This window comes from Panulirus ornatus, chromosome 63 (assembly GCF_036320965.1).
Source record: "Panulirus ornatus isolate Po-2019 chromosome 63, ASM3632096v1, whole genome shotgun sequence".
NCBI lineage: Eukaryota > Metazoa > Arthropoda > Malacostraca > Decapoda > Palinuridae > Panulirus > Panulirus ornatus.
In genome coordinates, this window is record NC_092286.1 from 11,290,866 (window position 1) to 11,317,945 (window position 27,080).

Consider the following 27,080-nt stretch of genomic DNA (forward strand, 5'->3'; position numbering starts at 1 on the left):
GTGCACTTGGGAACTTTTAGTGTTTCATTTTCCCCGTGGACTCATAGGAATATCTTGATCACGCGCAAAATTGTGATCCTTTCCAATATATATATATATATATATATATATATATATATATATATATATATATATATATATATATATATATATATATATTTGTTTTCCCTTTTAGAAATTGAAATACAAGGAGAGGAGGGTTTCCAGCCCCCCCCACTCACTCCCACTTCTACGACAAGCAGGGAATGCGTGGAGAGTATTCTTTCTTTCCTATCAGCAGGGAAGTAATAACTGGTAGTGATGTAGTGAGAAGGGGATGGAGTGAGTAGTTTGAAGGTTTGTTGAATGTGTCTGACGATAGAGTAGCAGATATAGAATGTTTTGGTTGGGGTGGTGTGCGAAGTGAGAAGTTCAGGAAGAATGGTTTGGTAAGAGAGAAGAGGTAGTAGAAGCTTTGCGGAAGATGAAATCCGGCAAGGCGGCGGGTTTGGATGTTATTGTAGTAGAATTTATTAGGAAACGGGTTGGCTGTGTTTTTCATTGCTGAGTAAGGATATTCACTGTATGTATGGCTTATGGTGAAGTGCCTGAGGATTGGCGGAATGCATGCATATTGCCTTTGTACAAAGGCAAAGTGGATAAGGTGAGTGTCAAAACTACAGAGGCATAAGTTTGTTGAGTATTCCTGGGAAATTACATAGGAGGGTATTGATGGAGATGGTGAAGGCATATACAGAGCATCAGATTGGGGAATATCAGTGTGGATTCTGAAGTAGCAGAGTATGTGTTGATCAGGTGTTTGCCTTGAGGTTTGTGTGTGAGTGAGAAATACTTGGAAAAACAGATGGACTTGTATGTGGTATTTATGGATCTGAAGAAGTCAAATAAAAGGGTTAATAGAGATACTTTGTGGAAGATCCTAAGAGTATATGGTGTGGGAGATAAGTTGCTAAAAGTAGTGAAAAGTTTTTACCAAGGATGTAAGGCATGTGTACAAGTAGAGAAAGAGGAGAGTGATTGGTTCCCACTGGACGTCTGTTTGCGGCAGGGGTGTGTGATGTCACCATGGTAGTTAAATTTGTATATGGATGGGGTGGATAGGGAGGTAAATGGAAGAGTTTTGGAGAGATGATACAGCTCTAGTGGCTGATTCAAGGGAGGAACTGCAGAAGTTGGTGACTGAATTTGGAAAAGTGTGTGAAAAAAGAAAGTATAGAGTAAATGTGAATAAGAGCAAGGTTTTATGTTCACTGGGGTTGAGGGACAAGTTAACTGGGAGGTAAGATTGAATGGAGAAAAATTGGAGCAAGTGAAGTGATTTAGTGGGAGTGGATTTGCCAGCGAATGAAACCATGGAAGCAGAAGTGAGTTACAGGGTGAGGGGAGGGGGGGGGGGGGGGACGAAGGTTCTGGGAGCGATGAAGAAAGTGTGGAAGAAGAGAACGTTATCTCGGAGAGCAAAATTGGGTATGTTTGAAGGAATAGAAGTTCCAGCAATGTTATATGGTTGCGAGGCATGGGCTATAGACAAGGATGTACGGAGGAACTTGGGGATGTGTTGGAAATGAAATGTTTGAGGACAATATGTGGTATGAGGTGGTTTGAGAGAGTAAGTAATGAAAGGGTAGGAGACATGTGAGGAAATAAGAAAAAACTGTGGTTGAGAGGGCAGAAGAGGGTGTGTTGAAATGGTTTGGACATATGGAGAGAATGAATGAGGAAAGATTGCCAAAGAGGACATATGTGTCAGAGGTGGAAGGAAGAAGGAGAAGCGGGAGACCAAATTGGAGATGGAAGGATGGAGTGAAAAAGATTTTGAGCGATCGGGGCGTGAACATACAGGAGAGTGAAAGGCGTGCTAGGGATAGAGTGAATTGGAACGATGTGGTATACCGGGGTCGAGGTGCTGTCAATGGATTGAACCAAGGGATGTGAAGCGTTTGGGGTAAACCATGGAAAGTTTTGTGGGGCCTGGATGTGGAAAGGGAGCTGTGGTTTCGGTGCATTACACATGACAGCTAGAAACTGAGTGTGAACGAATGTGGCCTTTGCTGTCTTTTCCTAGCGCTACCTCGCGCGCGCGTGGGGGGAAGGGGGGTGCGATTTCATGTGTAGCGGGGTGGCGACAGGAATGGGTGAAGGCAGCAAGTGTGGGTGTGTACATGTGTATATATGTATATGTCTGTGTATATATATGCATGTATACGTTAAAATGTATAGGTACCTATATGTGCGTGTGTAGGCGTTTATGTACATGAATGTGTTTGGGGGTGGGTTGGGTCGTTCTTTCGTGTGTCCCTGCGCTACCTTGCTAACGCGGGAGACATCCTACTAAGTATGATATGTATATAATATATATATATATATATATATATATATATATATATATATATATTTTTTTTTTTTTTTCTTTTTTTTAAACTATTCGCCATTTCCCGCGTTAGCGAGGTAGCGTTAAGAACAGAGGACTGGGCCTTTTTTGGAATATCCTCACCTGGCCCCCTCTGTTCCTTCTTTTGGAAAATTAAAAAAAAACGAGAGGGGGGGTTTCCAGCCCCCCGCTCCCTCCCCTTTTAGTCGCCTTCTACGACACGCAGGGAATACGTGGGAAGTATTCTTAATCCCCTATCCCCAGGGATAATATATATATATATATATATATATATATATATATATATATATATATATATATATATATATATATATATATATATATATATATACATATATGTATATATATAATCTGACTTTTACAGTATTACTCAACTATAGTAAACAAAGTATATATTTTGTCTGTTCCCTGATCTTATCGAGCACAGTGCAGTTTGCAATGTATTCGTCTAATGTTCCATTCCCTAAACATTCATATGCCTTTTTCTTGATTAGAAAAGCTTCATCGAACATCCTCTCACGTTCCTCTCCTTCTGAAAAAAATGACAACTTAATGCATGTAACATTAAAGATAATTCTTAATTCTATTATGGATATGACTTGGTTTCCCACTTACAGCATCCGGTGATGAAAGACTCTGCAAGGAACTGAATGAGTTTAGACGAAAATCACATCTTGTTAAGTCAACATCATAATGCCGTTAATCCCGTCTTTGTTATACATCCAGACCTTCTCTGTTGTTGACCTCTGACCTCACGCAGTTGACAATAAACCAACGTCAATTTTTTCATTCCCAACAAAAATCTTTCTTTATTCTCTCAATATTTACGATTGGAAGATTTCATAAGCGGCCAAAAAGACCTTGGAGAGAGATATTTAAGCTAGAGAGTCCAGCCATCGCTCCACAAGGAGTTGAGGAAGTTTAAGGGACCAGATCCAGCAAGGCCTTTCAATACGCTGCTCAACGATGGTCAGTGCTTCTGCTCAGTGTCATTTCATATACGCAAGGTTACGTTGGTTATATTTCTGAGCTTCTTATATACAATCGGGCATAGAATAAGTCAAGGGACACCTCTCATTCCATATTTGATCTTTCTTGCGCGTTCAGTTGGGGTTGCATTAAGCCGTCTGTCTCTGCCAACATATTTATGGAATTCGCTCCTTTTCATAAGCTTATCTTTTCAAAGATGCCTAAGTGAGTGGGTTGGGCCATTCTTTCGTCTGTTTCCTTGTACTACCTCGCTAACGCGGAAGACAGCGACAAAGTATAATAAATAGATATGATTATGAATATATAGATAAACACACACACACACACACACACACACACACACACACACACACACACACACACACACACACACACACACATATATATATATATATATATATATATATATATATATATATATATATATATATATATATATATATATATATATATATATATATATATATATACAGTGAAGGGCGCAAATGGGGAGGTGATAACACGTAGTGGTGATGTGAGAAGGAGATGGAGTGAGTATTTTGAAGGTTTTTTGAATGCATTTGATGATAGAGTGGCAGATATAGGGTGTTTTGGTCGAGGTGGTGTGCAAAGTGAGAGGGTTAGGGAAAATGATTTGGTAAACAGAGAAGAGGTAGTAAAAGCTTTGCGGAAGATGAAAGCCGGCAAGGCAGCAGGTTTGGATGGTATTGCAGTGGAATTTATTAAAAAAGGGGGTGACTGTATTATTGACTGGTTGGTAAGGTTATTTAATGTATGTATGACTCATGGTGAGGTGCCTGAGGATTGGCGGAATGCGTGCATAGTGCCGTTGTACAAAGGCAAAGGGGATAAGAGTGAGTGCTCAAATTACAGAGGTATAAGTTTGTTGAGTATTCCTGGTAAATTATATGGGAGGGTATTGATTGAGAGGGTGAAGGCATGTACAGAGCATCAGATTGAGGAAGAGCAGTGTGGTTTCAGAAGTGGTAGAGGATGTGTGGATCAGGTGTTTGCTTTGAAGAATGTATGTGAGAAATACTTAGAAAAGGAAATGGATTTGTATGTAGCATTTATGGATCTGGAGAAGGCATACGATAGAGTTGATAGAGATGCTCTGTGGAAGGTATTAAGAATATATGGTGTGGGAGGAAAGTTGTTAGAAGCAGTGAAAAGTTTTTATCGAGGATGTAAGGCATGTGTACGTGTAGGAAGAGAGGAAAGTGATTGGTTCTCAGTGAATGTAGGTTTGCGGCAGGGATGTGTGATGTCTCCATGGTTGTTTAATTTGTTTATGGATGGGGTTGTTAGGGAGGTGAATGCAAGAGTTTTGGAAAGAGGGGCAAGTATGAAATCTGTTGGGGATGAGAGAGCTGGGGAAGTGGGTCAGTTGTTGTTCGCTGATGATACAGCGCTGGTGGCTGATTCATGTGAGAAACTGCAGAAGTTGGTGACTGAGTTTGGTAAAGTGTGTGAAAGAAGAAAGTTAAGAGTAAATGTGAATAAGAGCAAGGTTATTAGGTACAGTAGGGTTGAGGGTCAAGTCAATTGGGAGGTAAGTTTGAATGGAGAAAAACTGGAGGAAGTAAAGTGTTTTAGATATCTGGGAGTGGATCTGGCAGCGTATGGAACCATGGAAGCGGAAGTGGATCATAGGGTGGGGGAGGGGGCGAAAATTCTGGGAGCCTTGAAGAATGTGTGGAAGTCGAGAACATTATCTCGGAAAGCAAAAATGGGTATGTTTGAAGGAATAGTGGTTCCAACAATGTTGTATGGTTGCGAGGCGTGGGCTATGGATAGAGTTGTGCGCAGGAGGATGGATGTGCTGGAAATGAGATGTTTGAGGACAGTGTGTGGTGTGAGGTGGTTTGATCGAGTGAGTAACGTAAGGGTAAGAGAGATGTGTGGAAATAAAAAGAGCGTGGTTGAGAGAGCAGAAGAGGGTGTTTTGAAGTGGTTGGGGCACATGGAGAGAATGAGTGAGGAAAGATTGACCAAGAGGATATATGTGTCGGAGGTGGAGGGAACGAGGAGAAGAGGGAGACCAAATTGGAGGTGGAAAGATGGAGTGAAAAAGATTTTGTGTGATCGGGGCCTGAACATGCAGGAGGGTGAAAGGAGGGCAAGGAATAGAGTGAATTGGAGCGATGTGGTATACCGGGGTTGACGTGCTGTCAGTGGATTGAATCAAGGCATGTGAAGCGTCTGGGGTAAACCATGGAAAGCTGTGTAGGTATGTATATTTGCGTGTGTGGACGTATGTATATACATGTGTATGGGGGGGGTTGGGCCATTTCTTTCGTCTGTTTCCTTGCGCTACCTCGCAAACGCGGGAGACAGCGACAAAGTATAATAAAAAAAAATATATAATAAATATATATATATATATATATATATATATATATATATATATATATATATATATATATATATACATATATATATATATGTACATAATCCATACTTGCTGCCTTTATTCATTTCCGTCGCCACCCCGCCACACATGAAATGACAACCCCTTCCCCCCTGCATGCGTGTGAGGTAGCGTTAGGGAAAGAACATAAAGGACACATTCGTTCACACTCAGTCTCTAGCTGCCATGTATAATGCACCGAAACCACATCTCCCTTTCCACATCTAGGCTCCACAAAACTTTCCATGGTTTACCCCAGACACTTCACATGCCCTGGTTCAATCAATTGACAGCACGTCGACCCCGTTATACCACATCGATCAAATTCACTCTTCCGTGCACGCCTTTCATCCTCCTGCATGTTCAGGCCCCGATGGCTGAAAATCTTTTTCACTCCATCTTTTCACCTCCAATTTGGTTTCCTACTTCTCGTTCCTTCCACCTCTGATACATATATCCTCTTTGTAGATGTTTCCTCACTCATTTTCTCCATGTGACCAAACCATTTCAAAACACCCTCTTCTGCTCTCTCAACTACACTCCTTTTATTTCCACACATCTCTCTAACCCAATCATTACTTACTCGATCAAACCAACTCACACCACATATTGTCCTCAAACATCTCATTTCCGGCACATCCACCCTCCTCCGCACAACTCTATCTATAGCCCACGCCTCGCAACCATACAACATTGTTGGAACCACTATTCCTTCAAACATACCCATTTTTGCTTTCCGATACAATGTTCTCACCTTCCACACACACACACACACACACACACACACACACACACACACATATATATATACATACATATAACCGTCGATATTCCCAAACGATCACATGGGGATCACAACCCTGTGGCCGGTAATGAACGGTCTCGGCAGAGGGTTCGGTACAGCTTCGTTCAGTCAGGCTTGTTCCAGGACTGTGGTTCGCCACTGTACATATGTTTATGTGCAAGATCAAGCAAGACAGATTATTAAGCTCATTCCTTCATGTATTCATTTCGTAAGTGGATACAACCTTTTTTAAATGCCATTTCGTAAGTGGACACAAACCATTTTCAAATGTCACTTCGTAAGTGGACACAAACCATTTTTAAATGTATTTATTCTTTTCATGACATCGACGAGCAGCAGGTCCTTCCGGTGCTGGTTTTGGTGGCGGCTGTGGTGTTTGTGGCAGATGCCACACCCACTGGGCTTGGACAAAATTTCATGGATCGTGCCAGTAAGTCACTAGCCATACCTTTTTTTTCTTTTTAATTTCCCACAATGTTGACGCAGGTAAGACGATCAATAAAATTGTTATTACTGTACTTTGAGGTGGTGACGCAAACATCATCTGGAGTGTATGAAAGTCTTCGATGTGAGCATCGTAAAGTGAATAACTTTTTTTTCAATGAAATCAAAATTTTCATTGACTTGGTTTAATTCTCTAAGATCACGAGGGTTACTACAGTGTTAGTGTTATTAAGTGGATAATAACCTTATCTTTTGTCACTTTACTCAATGAGGAAATCTGATAATTTGTGTTAATGTTGTTTAGCTCGGTTATATGAGCTTCAGTAAGAAACTACATATGATGTTCGATTCATTCTAAAGTTTTTGTGGGGTAAATTATGATTGCAGTGAACTACTATGGAAAAGGCTATAGTAATTCTTTCTAATTTTGCAAAATGGTGTCGTGGCCTCCAAAAGTTTTCAAAACCACTAATATAGCTGGTGATAAATCAATCATATACATATATATATATAAGTATGGTATGATGCATAACCCTTCTGTGTCATGGAACTTCATAGAAGCGTCTATATTTACAGGTTTTACTGGTGGTCAGGAAGGATATGCCCAAACCAAATCGAACACCGTCTCCGACAGCAGAGGAATTTCCAACGCAGGTCAGGCTCAACCAGAATATGATTCTTAGTGCACACACACACACACACACACGCACACACACACACACACACACACACACACACACACACATACAAGTACAGAGGAAATAATTTTTCTTTCAAATTTGTTTCGTTAAACATCCTGAAAAATTTCCTTTCAATAGGTATAACTAATTCTTTTTTTCTTCATTCAAACTTACATCCCAACTAAATTGTCCCTTAACCTTGCTGAACCTGCTAACCTTGCTCTTATTCACATTTGCTCTTAATTTTCTATTTTCCCACACTTTTTCAAACTCAGTAGCAAACTGAGACAGAGAATAACTACTGCAATGTAAAGTAAATTGATGTAATTATAAGTATCTAATTCCAAAACATGGTAGGCAGCCATATTCAAATGTAGCCTTAAATCTAGACAGTGAATATGATGCTAGCTAGTGAAATCAATTATTTGTTACTGTATAAGTATCTGATAAACTGCTTCTCCCAGAATCGTTCCGTTGTTGTGAAATTTGGCTGCTTGACCGTTAGAGTATTCTAATGTGTTTCTGATATTGCTTTCTTGCATATATCTTGCGTGTATGATTGTGTTGAATCTTTGCATTCTCTATGTGTCGTTGTATGGAGAAACGATAGGAAGCTCCATCTTCGTATGTAGTTTTTGTCGTAAAGTGACGCAAGAGTTTCACGGGGTTGACGTAGCTCGGAAGTATATCTGTTGTAATAAACTCTGTTGCTACATGTAGTATGTTGGGTTGCTTAATGTGGTTGAACCTTCATGAATTGTATGTTTGGCGATGTGTTGAATGTTCTATTGTTGTTGCATGAGATACAGAACTGTTGTGTGTGTGTGTGTGTGTGTGTGTGTGTGTGTGTGTGTGTGTGTGTGTGTGTTCCTTTTCTCTCACAAGCCACTTTACATGCTTGCATGTTCTCCTGGGGAAGTTTGGATTGGTATTTTCAAGTGACGTTTATGTGTGTGTGTAGTGTGTCAGAGTTTCTTTCTCCATTTATCGCCGCTTAATACCAGTCAGTTCTTAATACCAAATACCCCGTGCCACTTTCTCTTCCTCATGCATCACCTCCCATTGCATTATGCAGTTCCTGACAACATTCCTCCATGTGTATCGCTGCTCATTACCACGTCTGCTCTAGTAGTATTTTGCCATTTCCCCGCCCAAACCCCCTTCAACATGCATCGTCACTCACTTCACACTCCCATTCTCCACCATTGTCAAAGCTCCCACGTCCCTCCTTCCTACCACAGCACATTCCTCCGTCACGTTTCACCGCATAGTATCTTCGCATAGTCGCTTTGCTACTTTGTGGGCCTGAGTCACCATCCTCGACCTTATTCTGAATATCAGCGACCTCTCGACCATTGCAGAATTGGAAGCTGGACTCCTAGACAGCGGCAGTATTAGGGGCGAGGTCTCGTCCATTAGCGGTGATGGGTCCTCGGGCGATAGCGGTACGTAGCAAGATTCCACAGCAGTATACAGCCTGGCAACTGGTGTCACAGTATAACATATGCCTGTAGGATTCAAGCTCCTGATTCGTGCAAACTCTGAGAAGAGAAAAAAGACAACATCTCTATGGCTGTAACTGACTGGAGGCAGAATCCCTCCTTGATCTCAGTCTTCCAGGCCTATAGAACGATTTATACTTGTCTTTTGCAGTTTACTGATTTTGTTGTGTGATATAAACTAGGATTTATGATAAGCATTATAAGTTATTATTGATGTAATTACGATACCTCATGATTAGTTCTGGTCAGACCTGGCCTTGTATTCATGAACTTTCTTCTTTTTCGACCCTCAGAGAGACAGATCCGAGGTTTGCTTGGCTTATCTTTGAATGTCTTCATGCTAGTTATTTCCATATGTCACTCATTTCCTACAGTTGACTATTTATATCTATCCTCTCTCTACTCTCTCACCGATTACGTTTCATCTATCCATCTATTGGAATCGTTTTTCATGTATCTGAATCTTTTGCCATCGGCTCATCCATTCATCTACTTTCCCAGTTAACTGTTCATCCACAATCTTGCCATCTACTTTCTATACCAGTCAGTCTGTCTTCCATTCTTTCCACTTATTTGCCGTTATAATTACTGACAATCACTAATCCACTGTACCATATCCACAGGATATGAAGGTCATATGGCTGGACTGGGAGGTTTGTGGTCGAACGCCCAATCATTGTCCGACGTCGCTGGAGGCGCTGTGGCTCAGTCAAGTAGGTTTCTCGCACCAGCTTTCCGATTCAGATGGTAGAGTGTGTTGTTTGTATAAGCTGGTCGAATCAGGTGATTCCGCATGTTTGAACAGCTGGTTGAGTCAGGTGGTGCTATGTGTTGTTTGCACCAGCTGGTTGGGTATGTTGTTTGGACCAGCTGGTTGGGTATGTTGTTTGGACCAGCTGGTCGAGTGAGATGGTAGTGGTGGTCGAGTGTGGGTGATGGGATACTGGTGTAACGACCAAGTAGCAGGTAGACCTCCCAGGACCCGAGTAAGGCTGTGCTACGCTGAGGCTAGAACGAGGAAATGGGCGGCTACCAAACCCAAGCGGCATTGACGTGAAGGAGGAACCAACATGTGATGTGATGGTTGAAAGAATGAAAAGGTATGTTTTGATGACTTTACTGCGTAAGATGTATTCACATTTTCTTATTTTTATCAATCATCTTTCCTTCCCCCAACATACACACACAAACACACACATACACACACACACACACACACACACACACACACACACATATATATATATATATATATATATATATATATATATATATATATATATATATATATATATTTTTTTTTTTTTTTTTTTATACTTTGTCGCTGTCTCCCGCGTTTGCGAGGTAGCGCAAGGAAACAGACGAAAGAAATGGCCCAACCCCCCCCCATACACATGTATATACATACGTCCACACACGCAAATATACATACCTACACAGCTTTCCATGGTTTACCCAAGACGCTTCACATGCCTTGATTCAATCCACTGACAGCACGTCAACCCCGGTATACCACATCGCTCCAATTCACTCTATTCCTTGCCCTCCTTTCACCCTCCTGCATGTTCAGGCCCCGATCACACAAAATCTTTTTCACTCCATCTTTCCACCTCCAATTTGGTCTCCCTCTTCTCCTGGCTCCCTCCACCTCCGACACATATATCCTCTTGGTCAATCTTTCCTCACTCATCCTCTCCATGTGCCCAAACCACTTCAAAACACCCTCTTCTGCTCTCTCAACCACGCTCTTTTTATTTCCACACATCTCTCTTACCCTTACGTTGCTCACTCGATCAAACCACCTCACACCACACATTGTCCTCAAACATCTCATTTCCAGCACATCCATCCTCCTGCGCACAACTCTATCCATAGCCCACGCCTCGCAACCATACAACATTGTTGGAACCACTATTCCTTCAAACATACCCATTTTTGCTTTCCGAGATAATGTTCTCGACTTCCACCCATTCTTCAAGGCCCCCAGAATTTTCGCCCCCCCCCCACCCTATGATCCACTTCCGCTTCCATGGTTCCATCCGCTGCCAGATCCACTCCCAGATATCTAAAACACTTCACTTCCTCCAGTTTTTCTCCATTCAAACTCACCTCCCAATTGACTTGACCCTCAACCCTACTGTACCTAATAACCTTGCTCTTATTCACATTTACTCTTAACTTTCTTCTTCCACACACTTTACCAAACTCAGTCACCAGCTTCTGCAGTTTCTCACATGAATCAGCCACCAGCGCTGTATCATCAGCGAACAACAACTGACTCACTTCCCAAGCTCTCTCATCCCCAACAGACTTCATATAGGAAACAGACGAAAGAATGGCCCAACCCACCCTCATACACAAGTGCTCATCCCATTAGTGCTTGGTCAGTATATGAGCAACTAGCTTAGGATGGTGTGTGTGTGTGTGTGTGTGTGTGTGTGTGTGTGTGTGTGTGTGGGTTTGTGTGTGTGTGTGTGTGTGTGTGTGTGTGTGTGTGTGTGTGTGTGTGTGTATGTATTTATGCACAATGAACAGAGACCTGGTACATCTATACATATATACGAGGTCGAGACGCAGGGTAACACTAGTGTGCATTTCTCTCCTCGGAAAACACAACTAGTAATCACTCTGGATCAAGTGCTACAGTTTATAGCAAATCCCAACTTGCACATCTGCATCTGGGGACGAAATCAGTGTTGTTTATGTACTGACGACAGCTCTCTCTCTCTCTCTCTCTCTCTCTCTCTCTCTCTCTCTCTCTCTCTCTCTCTCTCTCTCTCTCTTTCACTCCTACTGTCCCAACAAAGTTTGGTAGATGCGCAATCCTTTTTTTTTCTGTTTACAGATATGAAGGGCCTTTTGCAAGGTTCTGGAAGCTTTGGAGGCGGTGTGGGTTCCGGTGCTAGTAGTGGTGCTGGTTATGGACATGGTGGCTATGGACATGGTGGTTATGGACTTGATGGTTATGGACATGGTGGTTATGGAATGGGTGGTTATGGACTTGGTAGCTATGGACCTTGTAAGTAATGTTTTTGTCCTTCTAGGAGATCTCACTAGTCCTTTAGTTCTCCATAGATATTCTTGATTGTTAACCTTAACATCTAATGTACATTTTATCCTTAAATGTAACACTATTGTGGTTTCAGTTCCATTCGTCCTACCTTCTGTAGTTGATGATGATGTGGTAATGGACAAAGATCAAAGCCAGTTCCATGCAATAGATGTAACTTAGTAGATATCATGAACAAGAGATAAGTCTAAAGGTGTGGGATCATATTTCAGGGTAATATTCCACGTTTCTTCATATCTTTAAGTCTTGTGTACCTGGAAAACTAATACTTTGAACATCTATCATATTACTTTGACTATAGTAGAACATGTCATGTCTCCTGATTTCTTGGTTGATGAGGAGCGTTCCTTCTTTTGTTACAGATTATCCTTACTAAGATAAAGTCGATTACTCTCCTGTCATCGAGATGGTCAATGTCATGGATCGATTACTCTCTGCACCTTGATGAAGGAGGTCGAGTCAACAGCCATCAGTTAGACGACTTAGTGGAAACATCCGTCCATATGAGATATTTCTGTCTAGATACTTTTAGAAAATGGATTTAATTTGTATGTTTTATTGAAATTGTTTAACTTTCAATACGACGAAGAGTCGCTCCAACGGCTATAACATTGTGGAAGATAAACAAACTGGCAGAGGACTGAACACCTCGACAAGAAATAAATCTTAGTTTTGTATCCTTCACAATCAACTCTGGAAGTACATGTAAAGCCTTAGAAAAGAAAGTTCCTTTCATTTTACCTTTGCCATAGTTTAGGACTGTCTGACATATGCTGAAGGAAGATAGTACAAAAGAATCATAGTATTTGCTTAGAAATATATCCAGCGATTGTACCTGTTTATACCAAAAACATTCAGGTATCATTTCTTATTGAAATTCCGAAGACACGATACACGCCTGAGCTAAAGGTTACCCCAATATTACATTTGCTGTAGAGTGATGTATTTTCTTTTATCTTTATCTTCAAGACAGCTCTGTAGGTTATGGTGACCTTAATGATCATTCTAAGTTGATTACTTGGATGAACAAACATATTTTAGAATCTGTACGATATATTTAATGTTGACTGATATATTTACTGTGGTCAACGATGGGGATCCAGTTCAATGATAACTCATGTATGTTATTAATGAGAGACAAAAGATAACTAAGCAAAGTCAAATTAGTCTAACGATAAATGACAAATGACTAAAAGATATCAATCAATTGTTGTCTAAATTGTTTCCTGTCTTCTGATAAGGAAAACTAGAAGAGAAATTTGAGCCAAAATGTTTCTGATGAGAAAAATATGCATTTGCTGTACAGGTATATGTGTACTGGATACAAAACCACACTGAGGAGTGATTATACATATCTGTAGGTGTGAATTTATCTGTGTCACTCTACAGCATCAGAAGAAACGGATGTTGCTGCTTGTCCTTTAAGGCAATCATGTAACAATCGACCATCTGAGCACGTTATAACGTCCTCCTCAACACTGTATGAGCCCCACCTCTATCTCTATGGTCACCAAAGAATAGAAGTTAATATATGTGTTCTGCGAGGTCATCCCTGACACCTTTATCAGGATGTCTGAATTTCTCCTGAGTGGCAGCTGGTGTTGAAAAGGTCTAGCAATTACGCCGGAAAGAAGATGAAGAACATGAAGGAGAAAAAGAAGAGGAGTAGGAGGAGGAGGAAGAAGAAGAATAAGAATAAGAAGAATAAGAATAAGAATAAGAGTAAGAATAATAAGAATAAGAATAAGAATAAGAATGAAGAAGAAGAAGAATGGGACATGACATCATCAATGGCCTCTCCTTTCCCCCTTTCGTGACCTGATGGATGTGGAAAGGGACCTGTGGTTTCGGTGCATTATACATGACAGCTAGAGGCCGAGTGTGAACGAATGTGGCCTTTGTTGTCTTTTCCTAGCGCTACCTGTTTCATTTTCCCCGTGGACTCATAGGAATATCTTGATAACGCGCAAAATTGTGATCCTTTCTAATATATATATACACACACACACACATATATATATATATATATATATATATATATATATATATATATATATATATATATATATATATATATATATATATATATATATATATATATATATATATATATATATATATATGTACATGGTATACATGGGGTGTACAGTGTTGTAAATGGAAATGGTGAAGAACTTGTAGATTTATGTGCTGAAAAAGGACTGGTGATTGGGAATACCTGGTTTAAAAGCGAGATATACATAAGTATACGTATGTAAGTAGGAGAGATGGCCAGAGAGCGTTATTGGATTACGTGTTAATTGACAGGCGCGCGAAAGAGAGACTTTTGGATGTTAATGTGCTGAGAGGTGCAACTGGAGGGATGTCTGATCATTATCTTGTGGAGGCTAAGGTGAAAATTTGTATGGGTTTTCAGAAAAGAAGAGTGAATGTTGGGGTGAAGAGGGTGGTGAGAGTAAGTGAGCATGGGAAGGAGACTTGTGTGAGGAAGTACCAGGAGAGACTGAGTACAGAATGGAAAAAGGTGAGAACCATGGAAGTAAGGGGAGTGGGGGAGGAATGGGATGTATTTAGGGAAGCAGTGACGGATTGCGCAAAAGATGCTTGTGGCATGAGAAGCGTGGGAGGTGGGTTAATTAGAAAGGGTAGTGAGTGGTGGGATGAAGAAGTAAGATTATTAGTGAAAGAGAAGAGAGAGGCATTTGGACGATTTTTGCAGGGAAAAAATGCAAATGAGTGGGAGATGTATAAAAGAAAGAGACAGGAGGTCAAGAGAAAGGTGCAAGAGGTGAAAAAGAGGGCAAATGAGAGTTGGGGTGAGAGAGTATCATTAAATTTTAGGGAGAATAAAAAGATGTTCTGGAAGGAGGTAAATAAAGTGCGTAAGACAAGGGAGCAAATGGGAACTTCAGTGAAGGGCGCTAATGGGGAGGTGAAACCAAGTAGTGGTGATGTCAGAAGGAGATGGAGTGAGTATTTTGAAGGTTTGTTGAATGTGTTTGATGATAGAGTGGCAGATATAGGGTGTTTTGGTCGAGGTGGTGTGCAAAGAGAGAGGGTTAGTGAAAATGATTTGGTAAACAGAGAAGAGGTAGTAAAAGCTTTGCGGAAGATGAAAGCCGGCAAGGCAGCAGGTTTGAATGGTATTGCAGTGGAATCTATTAAAAATGGGGGTGACTGTATTGTTGACTGGTTGGTAAGGTTATTTAATGTTTGTATGACTCATGGGGAGGTGACTGAGGATTGGCGAAATGTGTGCATAGTGCCATTGTACAAAGGCAAAGGGGATAAGAGTGAGTGCTCAAATTACAGAGGTATAAGTTTGTTGAGTATTCCTGGTAAATTATATGGGAGGGTATTGATTGAGAGGGTGAAGGCATGTACAGAGCATCAGATTGGGGAAGAGCAGTGTGGTTTCAGAAGTGGTAGAGGATGTGTGGATCAGGTGTTTGCTTTGAAGAATGTATATGAGAAATACTTAGAAAAGCAAATGGATTTGTATGTAGCATTTATGGATCTGGAGAAGGCATATGATAGAGTTGATAGAGATGCTCTGTGGAAGGTATTAAGAATATATGGTGTTGGAGGCAAGTTGTTAGAAGCAGTGAAAAGTTTTTATCGAGGATGTAAGGCATGTGTACGTGTAGGAAGAGAGGAAAGTGATTGGTTCTCAGTGAATGTAGGTTTGCGGCAAGGGTGTGTGATGTCTCCATGGTTGTTTAATATATTTATGGATGGGGTTGTTAGGGAGGAGAATGCAAGAGTTTTGGAAAGAGGGGCAAGTATGAAGTCTGTTGTGGATGAGAGCTTGGGAAGTGAGTCAGTTGTTGTTCGCTGATGATACAGCGCTGGTGGCTGATTCATGTGAGAAACTGCAGAAGCTGGTGACTGAGTTTGGTAAAGTGTGTGAAAGAAGAAAGTTAAGAGTAAATGTGAATAAGAGCAAGGTTATTAGGTACAGTAGGGTTGAGGTTCAAGTCAATTGGGAGGTAAGTTTGAATGGAGAAAAACTGGAGGAAGTAAAGTGTTTTAGATATCTGGGAGTGGATCTGGCAGCAGATGGAACCATGGAAGCGGAAGTGAATCATAGGGTGGGGGAGGGGGCGAAAATCCTCGGAGCCTTGAAGAATGTGTGGAAGTCGAGAACATTATCTCGGAAAGCAAAAATGGGTATGTTTGAAGGAATAGTGGTTCCAACAATGTTGTATGGTTGCGAGGCTCGGGCTATGGATAGAGTTGTGCGCAGGAGGGTGGATGTGCTGGAAATGAGATGTTTGAGGACAATGTGTGGTGTGAGGTGGTTTGATCGAGTAAGTAATGTAAGGGTAAGAGAGATGTGTGGAAATAAAAAGAGTGTGGTTGAGAGAGCAGAAGAGGGTGTTTTGAAATGGTTTGGGCACATGGAGAGAATGAGTGAGGAAAGATTGACCATTTATGTGTCGGAGGTGGAGGGAACGAGGAGAAGTGGGAGACCAAATTGGAGGTGGAAAGATGGAGTGAAAAAGATTTTGTGTGATCGGGGCCTGAACATGCAGGAGGTTGAAAGGCGGGCAAGGAATAGAGTGAATTGGATCGATGTGGTATACCGGGGTTGACGTGCCTGTCAGTGGATTGAATCAGGGCATGTGAAGCGTCTGGGGTAAACCATGGAAAGTTGTGTGGAGCCTGGATGTGGAAAGGGAGCTGTGGTTTCGGGCATTATTGCGTGGGAGCTGGAGACTGGGTGTGAACGAATGGGGCCTTTGTTGTCTTTTCCTAGTGCTACCTCGCACACATGAGGGGGAGGGGGATGAATAGGGGCAGACAGTGTGAATTGTGTGCATGGGTATATATATGTATGTGTCTGTGTGTGTATATACATGTGTACATTGAGATGTATAGGTATGTATATTTGCGTGTGTGGGCGTGTGTGTGTGTACATTGTGTATGGGGGTGGGTTGGGCCATTTCTTTCGTCTGTTTCCTTGCGCTACCTCGCAAACGCGGGAGACAGCGACAAAGCAAAATGAATAAATAAGATATATATATATATATATATATATATATATATATATATATATATATATATATATATATATATATATATATATATATATATATATATATATTATACAGTCCCTTAGCCTAGCGGTTAGCATGCCTGCCTCATGGACAAGGGGCCCCAGGTTCGATCCTGCCTGTTGGAGCTTTGTATGTTCTATGAAGGCGCGCGTTCATATGCACTTTATTCGTATTCATATAACTCCGCGTTGTACAGTCAGGTTCGGTAAAACGCTATCAGCTGGCTATGTGTTCTGTTCGGACACAACCGATAGACCCCGTTGCTCACCATTGTGAGACGAAGAGTATTCGAGTACTTAGTATTTCGAATAGTTGTTTCCTATTATACAGTCCCTTAGCCTAGCGGTTAGCATGCCTGCCTCTTGCACAAGGGGTCCCAGGTTCGATCCTGGCTGTTGGAGCTTTGTATATCCTATGAAGGTGCGAGTTCATATACACTTTATTCGTATATATATATATATATATATATATTCTTTTCTGTTCCCTTATCTCATCGAGCACAGTGCAGTTTGCAATGTATTCGTCTAATGTTCCATTCCCTAAACATTCATATGCCTTTTTCTTGATTAGAAAAGTTTCTTCGAACATCCTCTCACGTTCCTCTCCTTCTGAACAAACGAGAACTTAATGCATGTAACATTAAAGATAATTGTTAATTCTATTATTGATATGACTTGGTTTCCCACTTACAGCATCCGGTGATGAAAGGCTCTGCAAGGAACTGAATGAGTTTAGACGAAAATCACATCTTGTAAAGTCAACATCATAATGCCGTTAATCCCGTCTTTGTTATACATCCAGACCTTCCCTGTTGTTGACCTCTGACCTCACGCAGTTGACAATAAACCAACGTCAATTTTTTCATTCCCAACAAAAATCTTTCTTTATTCTCTCAATATTTACGATTGGAAGATTTCATAAGCGGCCAAAAAGACCTTGGAGAGAGATATTTAAGCTAGAGAGTCCAGCCATCGCTCCACAAGGAGTTGAGGACGTTTAAGGGACCAGATCCAGCAAGGCCTTTCAATACGCTGCTCAACGATGGTCAGTGCTTCTGCTCAGTGTCATTTCATATATGCAAGGTTACGTGGTTTATGTTTCTGAGCTTCTTATATGCAGCCGGGCATAGAATAACAGTCAAGGGACACCTCTCATTCCATATTTGATCTTTCTTGCGAATTCAGTTGGGGTTGTATTAAGCCGTCTGTCACTGCCAACATATTTATGGATTTCGCTCTTTTTCATAAGTTTATCTTTTTAAAGATGGTTACGTCACTTGATCGTTAAGAACAGAGGACTGGTCCTTTGAGGGAATATCCTCACCTGGCGCCCTTCTCTGTCCCTTTTTTCGGAAAATTAACAAAAAAAAAAAAAAAGGGGAGGATTTCCAGCCACACGCTCCCTTCCCTTTTAGTCGCCTTCCACGACACGCAGGGAATACGTAGGAAGTATTCTTTCTCCCCTATCCCTAGGGATAACATATATATATATATATATATATATATATATATATATATATATATATATATATATATATATATAAATATATATATATATATATATATATATATATATATATATATATATATATATATATATATATATATATATATATATATATATATATATATATATATATGTATATATATAAATATATATATATATATATATATATATATATATATATATATATATATATATATATATATATATATATATATATAAATATTGGAAAGGATCACAATTTTGCGCGTGATCAAGATATTCCTGTGAGTCCACGGGGAAAATGAAACAAGAAAAGTTCCCAAGTGCACTTTCGTGTAATAATCACATCATCAGGGGAGACACAAGAGAGAAATATAACAGTCACTTGATATACATCGAAGAGACGAAGCTAGGACGCCATTTGGTAAACATGTGATTATTACACGAAAGTGCACTTGGGAACTTTTCGTGTTTCATTTTCCCCGTGGACTCACAGGAATATATATATATATATATATATATATATATATATATATATATATATATATATATATATATATATATATATATATATATTATGGACAACATTGCTCAGGTGTCAGGGTTGAGTTATACAACCTTTGATATTCCTAAACGATCACATGGGGATCACAACCCTGTGGCCGGTAATGAACGGTCTCGGCAGAGGGTTCGGTACAGCTTCGTTCAGTCAGGCTTGTTCCAGGATTGTGGTTCGCCACTGTACATATGTTTATGTGCAAGATCAAGCAAGACAGATTATTAAGCTCATTCCTTCATGTATTCATTTCGTAAGTGGACACAACCTTTTTTAAACGCCATTTCGTAAGTGGACATAACCATTTTTAAATGTCATTTCGTAAGTGGACACAAACCATTTCTAAATGTATTCATTCGTTTCATGACATCGACGCGCAGCAGGTCCTTCCGGTGCTGGTTTTGGTGGCGGCTGTGGTGTTTGTGGCAGATGCCGCACCCTTTTGGCCTCAACAAAATTTCATGGATCGTGCCAGTAAGTCATTAGCCACACCTTTATTCTTTCTTATTTCCTACAGTATTGACGCAGGTAAGACGATTAATAAAACTTTTACTACTGTAAATTGTGGAGGTGAAGCAAACATCATTTGGAGTGTATGTAACTTTTCGATGTGAGCATCGTAAAGTGAATATCTTTTTTTTCAATGAAATCAAAATTTTCATTGACTTGGTTTAATTCTCTAAGATCACGAGGGTTACTACAGTGTTAGTGTTTTAAGTGGATAATAACCTTATCTTTTTCTCCTTTACTCAACTGATAATTTATGTTAATGTTGTTTAGCTCGGCAATATGAGCTTCAGTAAGAAACTACATATGATGTTTGAATCATTCTTAAGTTTTTCTGGGGTAAATCATGACTGCAGTGGACTACTGTGAAAAAGGGTAAAGTAATTCTTTCTAATTTTGCAAAATGGTGTCGTGGCCTCCAAAAGTTTTCAAAACCACCAATAAAGCTGGTGATAAATCAAGCATATATTTAAGTATACGATGATACATAAACCTTCTGTGTCATGGAACTCATAGAATCGTCTATATTTACAGCTTTTAGTGGTGATCAAGAAGGATATGCCCAAACTAAATCGAACACCGTCTCCGACAGCAGAGGAATTACCAGCGCAGGTCAGGCTCAACCAGAATATGATTCTTAGTGCATACACACACACACACACACACACACACACACACACACACACACATACAAGTACAATGGAAGCAGTTCCTCTTTCAGATTTGTTTCGTTAAACATTCTGGAAAATTTCCTTTTAATGGTGTAACTAATTTTTTTTTCCTAGCTCCTGTATTCTTGACAGTACTTGTAGTAAACATGTCTAGAAGGTCTCTATCGATGCTGTCTATTTTTCTATCCTTGTTCACTCCATTTCTGAGACATATGCCCATTTTATCAACCTTTCCTCACTGAACCTCTCCATATGTCCAAATCATTTCAAAACATTTCTCGTCCCCTTCAAGTACATACTCAATCAAATTACCTCACACCACTTGTTCTCAAACATTTCATTTCTAAACAACCACCTTCCTCCCTACAAATCTATAGCCCATGCCTCGCAACCCTATAATAATGTTGGAACTATTAATCCTTCAAACATATCAAAATTTGCTTTCCCAAATAACGTTCGCTCTTTCCATAAAGTCTTCATATGTCCCAGAACTTTCGCCCCCTCCCCCACCCTATGGCTCACCTCCACTTCCATGGTTCCATTCGCTGCTAAGTCCACTCCCAGATGTCTAGAACATTTCACTTCCTCCAATTTTTCTTCATTCAAACTTACATCCCAACTAAATTGTTGCTCAACCCTGCTGAACCTAATAACATTGCTCTTCTTCACATTTGCTCTTAATTTTCTCTCTTAACACACTTTTTCAAAGTTTGTGACGAACTGATACAGTTAATAACTACTGTAATGTAAAGTAACTTGATGTAATTATAAGTACCTAATTCCAAAATATGGTAGGCAGCCATATCCAAATGTATTCCTTAAATCTAGATAATGAATATGATGCTAACTCGTGAAATCAATTACTTGTTACTGTATAAGTATTTGATAAACTGCTTCTCCCAGAATCTTTCCGTTGTTGTGAAATTTGGCTGCTTGACCGTCAGAGTATTCTAATGTGTTTCGGAAATTGCCTTCTTGAATATATTCTTGCGTGTATGATTGTGTTGATGAATCTTTGCATGTTCTATGTGTCGTTGTATGGAGAAACGATAGGAAGCTCCATCTTCGTATGTAGTTTTTGTCGTAGAGTGACGCTTGAGTTTCACTGGGATGACGTAGCTCGGGAGTATATCTGTTGTAATTAACTCCGTCGCTACATGTAGCATGTTGGGTTGCTGTATGTGGTTGACCTTCATGAACTGTATGTTTGCTGATGTGTTGAATGTTCTATTGTTGTTGCATGAGATACTGAACTGTTGTGTGTGTGTGTGTGTGTGTGTGTGTGTGTGTGTGTGTGAGTGTGTGTGTGTGTGTGCTGTGTGTGTGTTCCCGTTCTCTCACACGTCACTCTACATGCTTCCATGTTCTCCTGGGGAACTTTGGTATATGCAAAGGACGTTTGTGTGTGTGTAGTGTATGAAAGTTTCTTCGTCCATTAATCACCTCTTAATACCGGTCAGTTTCTAATACCAAATACCGTTGCAACTGTCTCTCTCTCTCCCTTAATGCTCAGTTCCTGCCAACATTCCTCCTTGTGTATAGCTACTTATTACCACGTCTGCTCAACTAGTATTTTACCACTACCTCTCCCACACCCGCTCCAACATGCATCGTCACCTACTTCACATTCCCATTCTCCACCACTGTCAAACCTCCCACGGACCACCTTCTCACCTCATCACATTTCTCCGTCACCCCTGCGTCACATTTCTCAGCATACTGTCCTCGCATAGTCTCCTTGCCACCTTGTGGGCCTGACTCACCATCCTCGACCTTATTCTGAATATGAACGACCTCTCAACCATTGCAGATTTGGAAGCTGGACTGCTAGACAGCGGCAGAATTAGGGGCCTGGTCTCCTCCGTTAGTGATGATGGGTCCATGGGCAGTGGCGGTAAGTAGCAAGATTCCCCAGCAGTATGCATACTGCTACCTGGTGTCACAGTATGACATATGCCTGTAGGATTCAAGGTCCTGATTCGTGCAAACTTTGATAACTGACTGGAGGCAGAATCCCTCCTTGATATCAGTCTTCCAGGCCTATAGAACGTTTTATACTTGTCTTTTGCAGTTTGCTGATTCTGTTGTGTAATATAAACTAGGATTTATGATAAGCATTATAAGTTACTATTGATGTAATTACGATACCTCATGATTAGTTCTGGTCAGACCTGGCCTTGTATTCATGAACTTTCTTCTTTTTCGACCCTCAGAGAGAAACAGATCCGAGGTTTCCTTGGATTATCTTTGAATGTCTTCATGCCAGTTATTTCCATATGTCACTCATTTCCTACAGTTGAATATTCATATCTATCCCTTCTCTACTCTTTCGCCGATTACGTTTCATCTATCCATCTATTGGAATCTTTTTCCATCTATCTGAATCTTTTGCCATCGGTTCATCCATTCATCTACTTTCCCAGTTAACTGTTCATCCACTATCTTGCCATTTACTTTCTATACCAATAAGTCTTTCTTTCATTCTTTCCACTTATTTGCCGTTTTAATTGCTGACAATGCCTAATACATTCTACCATATCCACAGGATACGAAGGTTATATGGCTGGACAGGGAGGTTTGTGGACGAACACCCAATCATTGTCCGACGTCGCTGGAGGCGCTGTGGCTCAGACACGTAGGTTTCTCGCACCAGCTTTCCGAGACAGATGGAAGAGAGTGTTGTTTGTATAAGCTGGTCGAATCAGCTGATACTGTGTGTTTGCACCAGCTGGTTGAGTCTGGTGGTTCTGTGTTGTTTGTACCAGCTGGTTGGGTATGTTGTTTGGACCAGCTGGTTGTGTATGTTGTTTGGACCAGCTGGTCGAGTGAGATGATAGTGATGGTCGAGTGTGGGTGATGGGATACTGGTGTAACGACCAAGTAGCAGGTAGACCTCCCAGGACCCGAGTAAGGCTGTGCTACGCTGAGGCTAGAACGAGGAAATGGGCGGCTACCAAACCCAAGCGGCATTGACGTGAAGGAGGAACCAACATGTAATTTGATGGTTGAAAGAATGAAAAGGTATGTTTTGATGACTTTACTGCGTAAAATGTATTCACATTTTGTTATCTTTATCAATCATCTTCCCTTCCCCCAACACACACACACACACACACACACACGCTAACACACACAACATACACGCATATATATATGAATTATATGTCTTTCTTCTTTTCTTTGATACTATTCGCCATTTCTATGAATCCACGGGGAAAATGAAACACGATAAGTTCACAAGTGCACTTTCGTGTAATAACCACATTATCAGGGAAGACACAAGAGAGAAATATAATAGTCAGTTGATATACAACGAAGAAACGTAAGTAGGACGCCTTTTGGTAGAAATGCGATTGTTCATATATATATATATATATATATATATATATATATATATATATATATATATATATATATATATTCACACTACGTTGTGCACTAGTCAGTGTTACTCACCATACGTTAGCACGTGCCAGCCTTCGGTAAGAGTAGCATGGGTTCGAATCCTAGGTGTGGATAGTTTGCTTACATGTTACGCAAGTGTTCACCTTCTCCTTATTGCTGGTCAGTATATGTGTAACTAGTTTAGGCTGGTGGGTGTGTGTGTGTGTGTGTGTGTGTGTGTGTGTGTGTGTGTGTGTGTGTCTGGTGTGTGTATGTGTGTGTGTGTGTGTGTGTGTGTGTGTGTGTGTTTATATCTATGCATAATGAATAAAGACCTGATACATATATACGAGGTCGAGACGCAGGGTAACACTAGTGTCCAATTCTCTCCTCGGAAAACACAACTAGTAATCACTCTGGATCAAGTGCTACAGTTTATAGCAAATCCCAACTTGCACCTCTGCATCTGGGGACGAAATCAGTGTTGTTTATGTACTGACGACAGCTCTCTCTCTCTCTCTCTCTCTCTCTCTCTCTCTCTCTCTCTCTCTCTCTCTCTCTCTCTCTCTCTCTCTCTCTCTCTCTCTCTCTCTCTCTTTCACTCCTACTGTCCCAACAAAGTTTGGTAGATGCACAATCCTTTTTTTTTCTGTTTACAGATATGAAGGGCCTTTTGCAAAGTCCTGGAAGCTTTGCAGGCGGTGTGGGTTCCGGTTCTAATACTGGTGCTGGTTATGGACTTGGTCGTTATGGACTTGCTGGTTATGGACATGGTGGTTATGGACTTAATGGTTATGGACTTGGTCGTTATGGACTTGGTGGTTATGGACTTGGTGCTTATGGACTTGGTGGTTATGGACTTGGTAGTTATGGACCTTGTAAGTAATGTTCTTCTCCTTCTAGGAGATCTCACTAGTCCTTTAGTTCTCCATAGATATTCTTGATTGTTAACCTTAATATCTAATGTACATTTTATCTTTAAATGTAACACTATTCTGGCTTCAGTTCCATTACTCCAACTTTCTGTAGTTGATGATGATGTGCTAATGGACAAAGATCAAAGCCAGTTCCATGCAATATATGTAACTTAGTAGATATCATGAACAAGAGATAAGTCTAAAGATGTGGGATCATATTGCAGGGTAATATTCCACGTGTCTTCATACTTTTAAGTCTTGTGTATCTGGAAAAACTAATACTTTGAACATTTATCATATAACTTTGACTTTAGTAGAACATGTCATGTCTCCTGATTTCTTGGTTGATGAGGAGCGTTCCTTCTTTTGTTACAGATTATCCTTACTAAGATAAAGTCGATTACTCTCCTGTCATCGAGATGGTCAATGTCATGGATCGATTACTCTCTGCACCTTGATGAAGGAGGTCGAGTCAACAGCCATCAGTTAGACGACTTAGTGGAAACATCCGTCCATATGAGATATTTCTGTCTCGATACATTTAGAAATTGGATTTAATTTGTATGTTTTATTGATATTCTTTAACTTTCAATACGACGAGGAGTCGCTACCAACTGTTATAAAATTGTGGAAGATAAATAAACTGGCAGAGGACTGAACACCTCGACAAGAAATAAATCTTAGTCTTGTATCCTTCACAATCAACTCTGGAAGTACATGTAAAATCTTAAGGAAAACAAAGTTCCTTTCATTTTACCTTTGCCATAGTTTAGGACTGTCTGACATATGCTTAAGGAAGAAAGTACAAAAGAATCATAGTATTTGCTTAGAAATATATCCAGCGATTGTACCTGTTTATACCAAAAACATTCAGGTATCATTTCTTATTGAAGTTCCGAAGACAAGATACACGCCTGAGCTAAAGGTTACCCCAATATTCCATTTGCTATAGAGTGATGTATTTTCTTTTATCTTTATCTTCAAGACAGCTCTGTAGGTTATGGTGATCTTAATGATCATTCTAAGTTGATTACTTGCATGAACAAATATGTTTAAGAATCTGTACGATATATTTAATGTTGACTGATATATTTAATGTGGTCAACGATGGGGATCCAGTTCAATGATAACTCATGTACGTGATTAATGAGAGACAAAAGAATACTATACAAAGTCAAATTAGTCTAACGATGAATTACAAATGACTAAAAAATATCAGTCAATTGTTGTCTAAGTTGTTTCCTGTCTTCTGATAAGGAAAACTAGAAGAGAAATTTAAGCCAAAATGTTTCTGATGAGAAAAATATGCATTTGCTGTACAGGTATATGTGTACTGGATACAAAACCACACTGACGAGTGATTATACATATCTGTAGGTGTGAATTTATCAGTGTCACTCTACAGCATCAGAGGATGTTGCTGCTTGTCCTGACTGCGCTCATTGGGGCTTGCTTTAAGGCAATCGTGCAACAATCGACCATCTGAGCACGCTATAGCTTCCTCCTCAACACTGTATGGGCCCCACCTCTATCTCCATGGTCACCAAAGAACAGAAGTTAATATATGTTCTGGAAGGTCATCCCTGATACCTTAATCAAGATGCCTGAATTTCTCCTGAGTGGCAGCCGGTGTTGAAAAGGTCTAGCAATTACGCCGGAAGCAAGAAGAAGAAGAAGAAGAAGAAGAAGAAGGGGACATGACATCAGTAATGATCTCCCCTTTCTCCCTTTCTTGACCTGATGGATGTGGAAAGGGAGCTGTGGTTTCGGTGTATTACACATGACAGCTAGAGATTGAGTGTGAACGAATGTGGCCTTTTTTGTCGTTTCCTAGCGCTACCTCGCTGGGGGAGGAGGGAGTGGTGGGGTGCTATTTCATGTGTGTCGGGGTGGCGACAGAAATGGATGAAGGCAGGAAGTATGAATATGTACATGTATATATATGTATATGTGTGTGTCTGCATATGTATGTATACGTTGAAGTGTATATGTATATATATGTGCGTGTGTGGGGGTTTCTGTATATGCATGTGTATGTGGGTGAGTTGGGTCTTTCTATTGTCTGTTTCCTCGCGCTACCTCGTTAACGTGGGAGACGGCGATTACGTATAATAATACAAAATGATTATATATATATATATATATATATATATATATATATATATATATATATATATATATATATATATATATATATATATATATAT

The 27,080-nt window shown here is 40.2% G+C and overlaps 1 protein-coding gene across 4 annotated transcripts; it reads left to right on the plus strand.

Annotated features, from left to right (window-relative positions):
* The first annotated feature begins 3,343 nt into the window (after window positions 1-3,343).
* On the plus strand, window positions 3,344-25,551 carry LOC139745824 (uncharacterized). Of its 4 annotated transcripts, none has more exons than XM_071656415.1 (7): window positions 3,344-3,361; window positions 6,937-7,027; window positions 20,436-20,513; window positions 22,383-22,466; window positions 23,118-23,207; window positions 24,616-24,834; window positions 25,249-25,551. In XM_071656415.1, the coding sequence occupies exons 1-7, from the start codon at window positions 3,359-3,361 to the stop codon at window positions 25,260-25,262; spliced, it is 579 nt and encodes a 192-aa protein (XP_071512516.1). In that variant the 5' UTR covers window positions 3,344-3,358; the 3' UTR covers window positions 25,263-25,551. The 4 variants fall into 4 exon arrangements, with proteins under 4 accessions (XP_071512516.1, XP_071512514.1, XP_071512515.1 ...); XM_071656413.1 differs by lacking the exons at window positions 3,344-3,361; window positions 6,937-7,027 and adding exons at window positions 18,284-18,397; window positions 19,775-19,868; XM_071656414.1 differs by lacking the exons at window positions 3,344-3,361; window positions 6,937-7,027 and adding exons at window positions 18,377-18,397; window positions 19,778-19,868.
* Window positions 25,552-27,080: the final 1,529 nt, after the last annotated feature.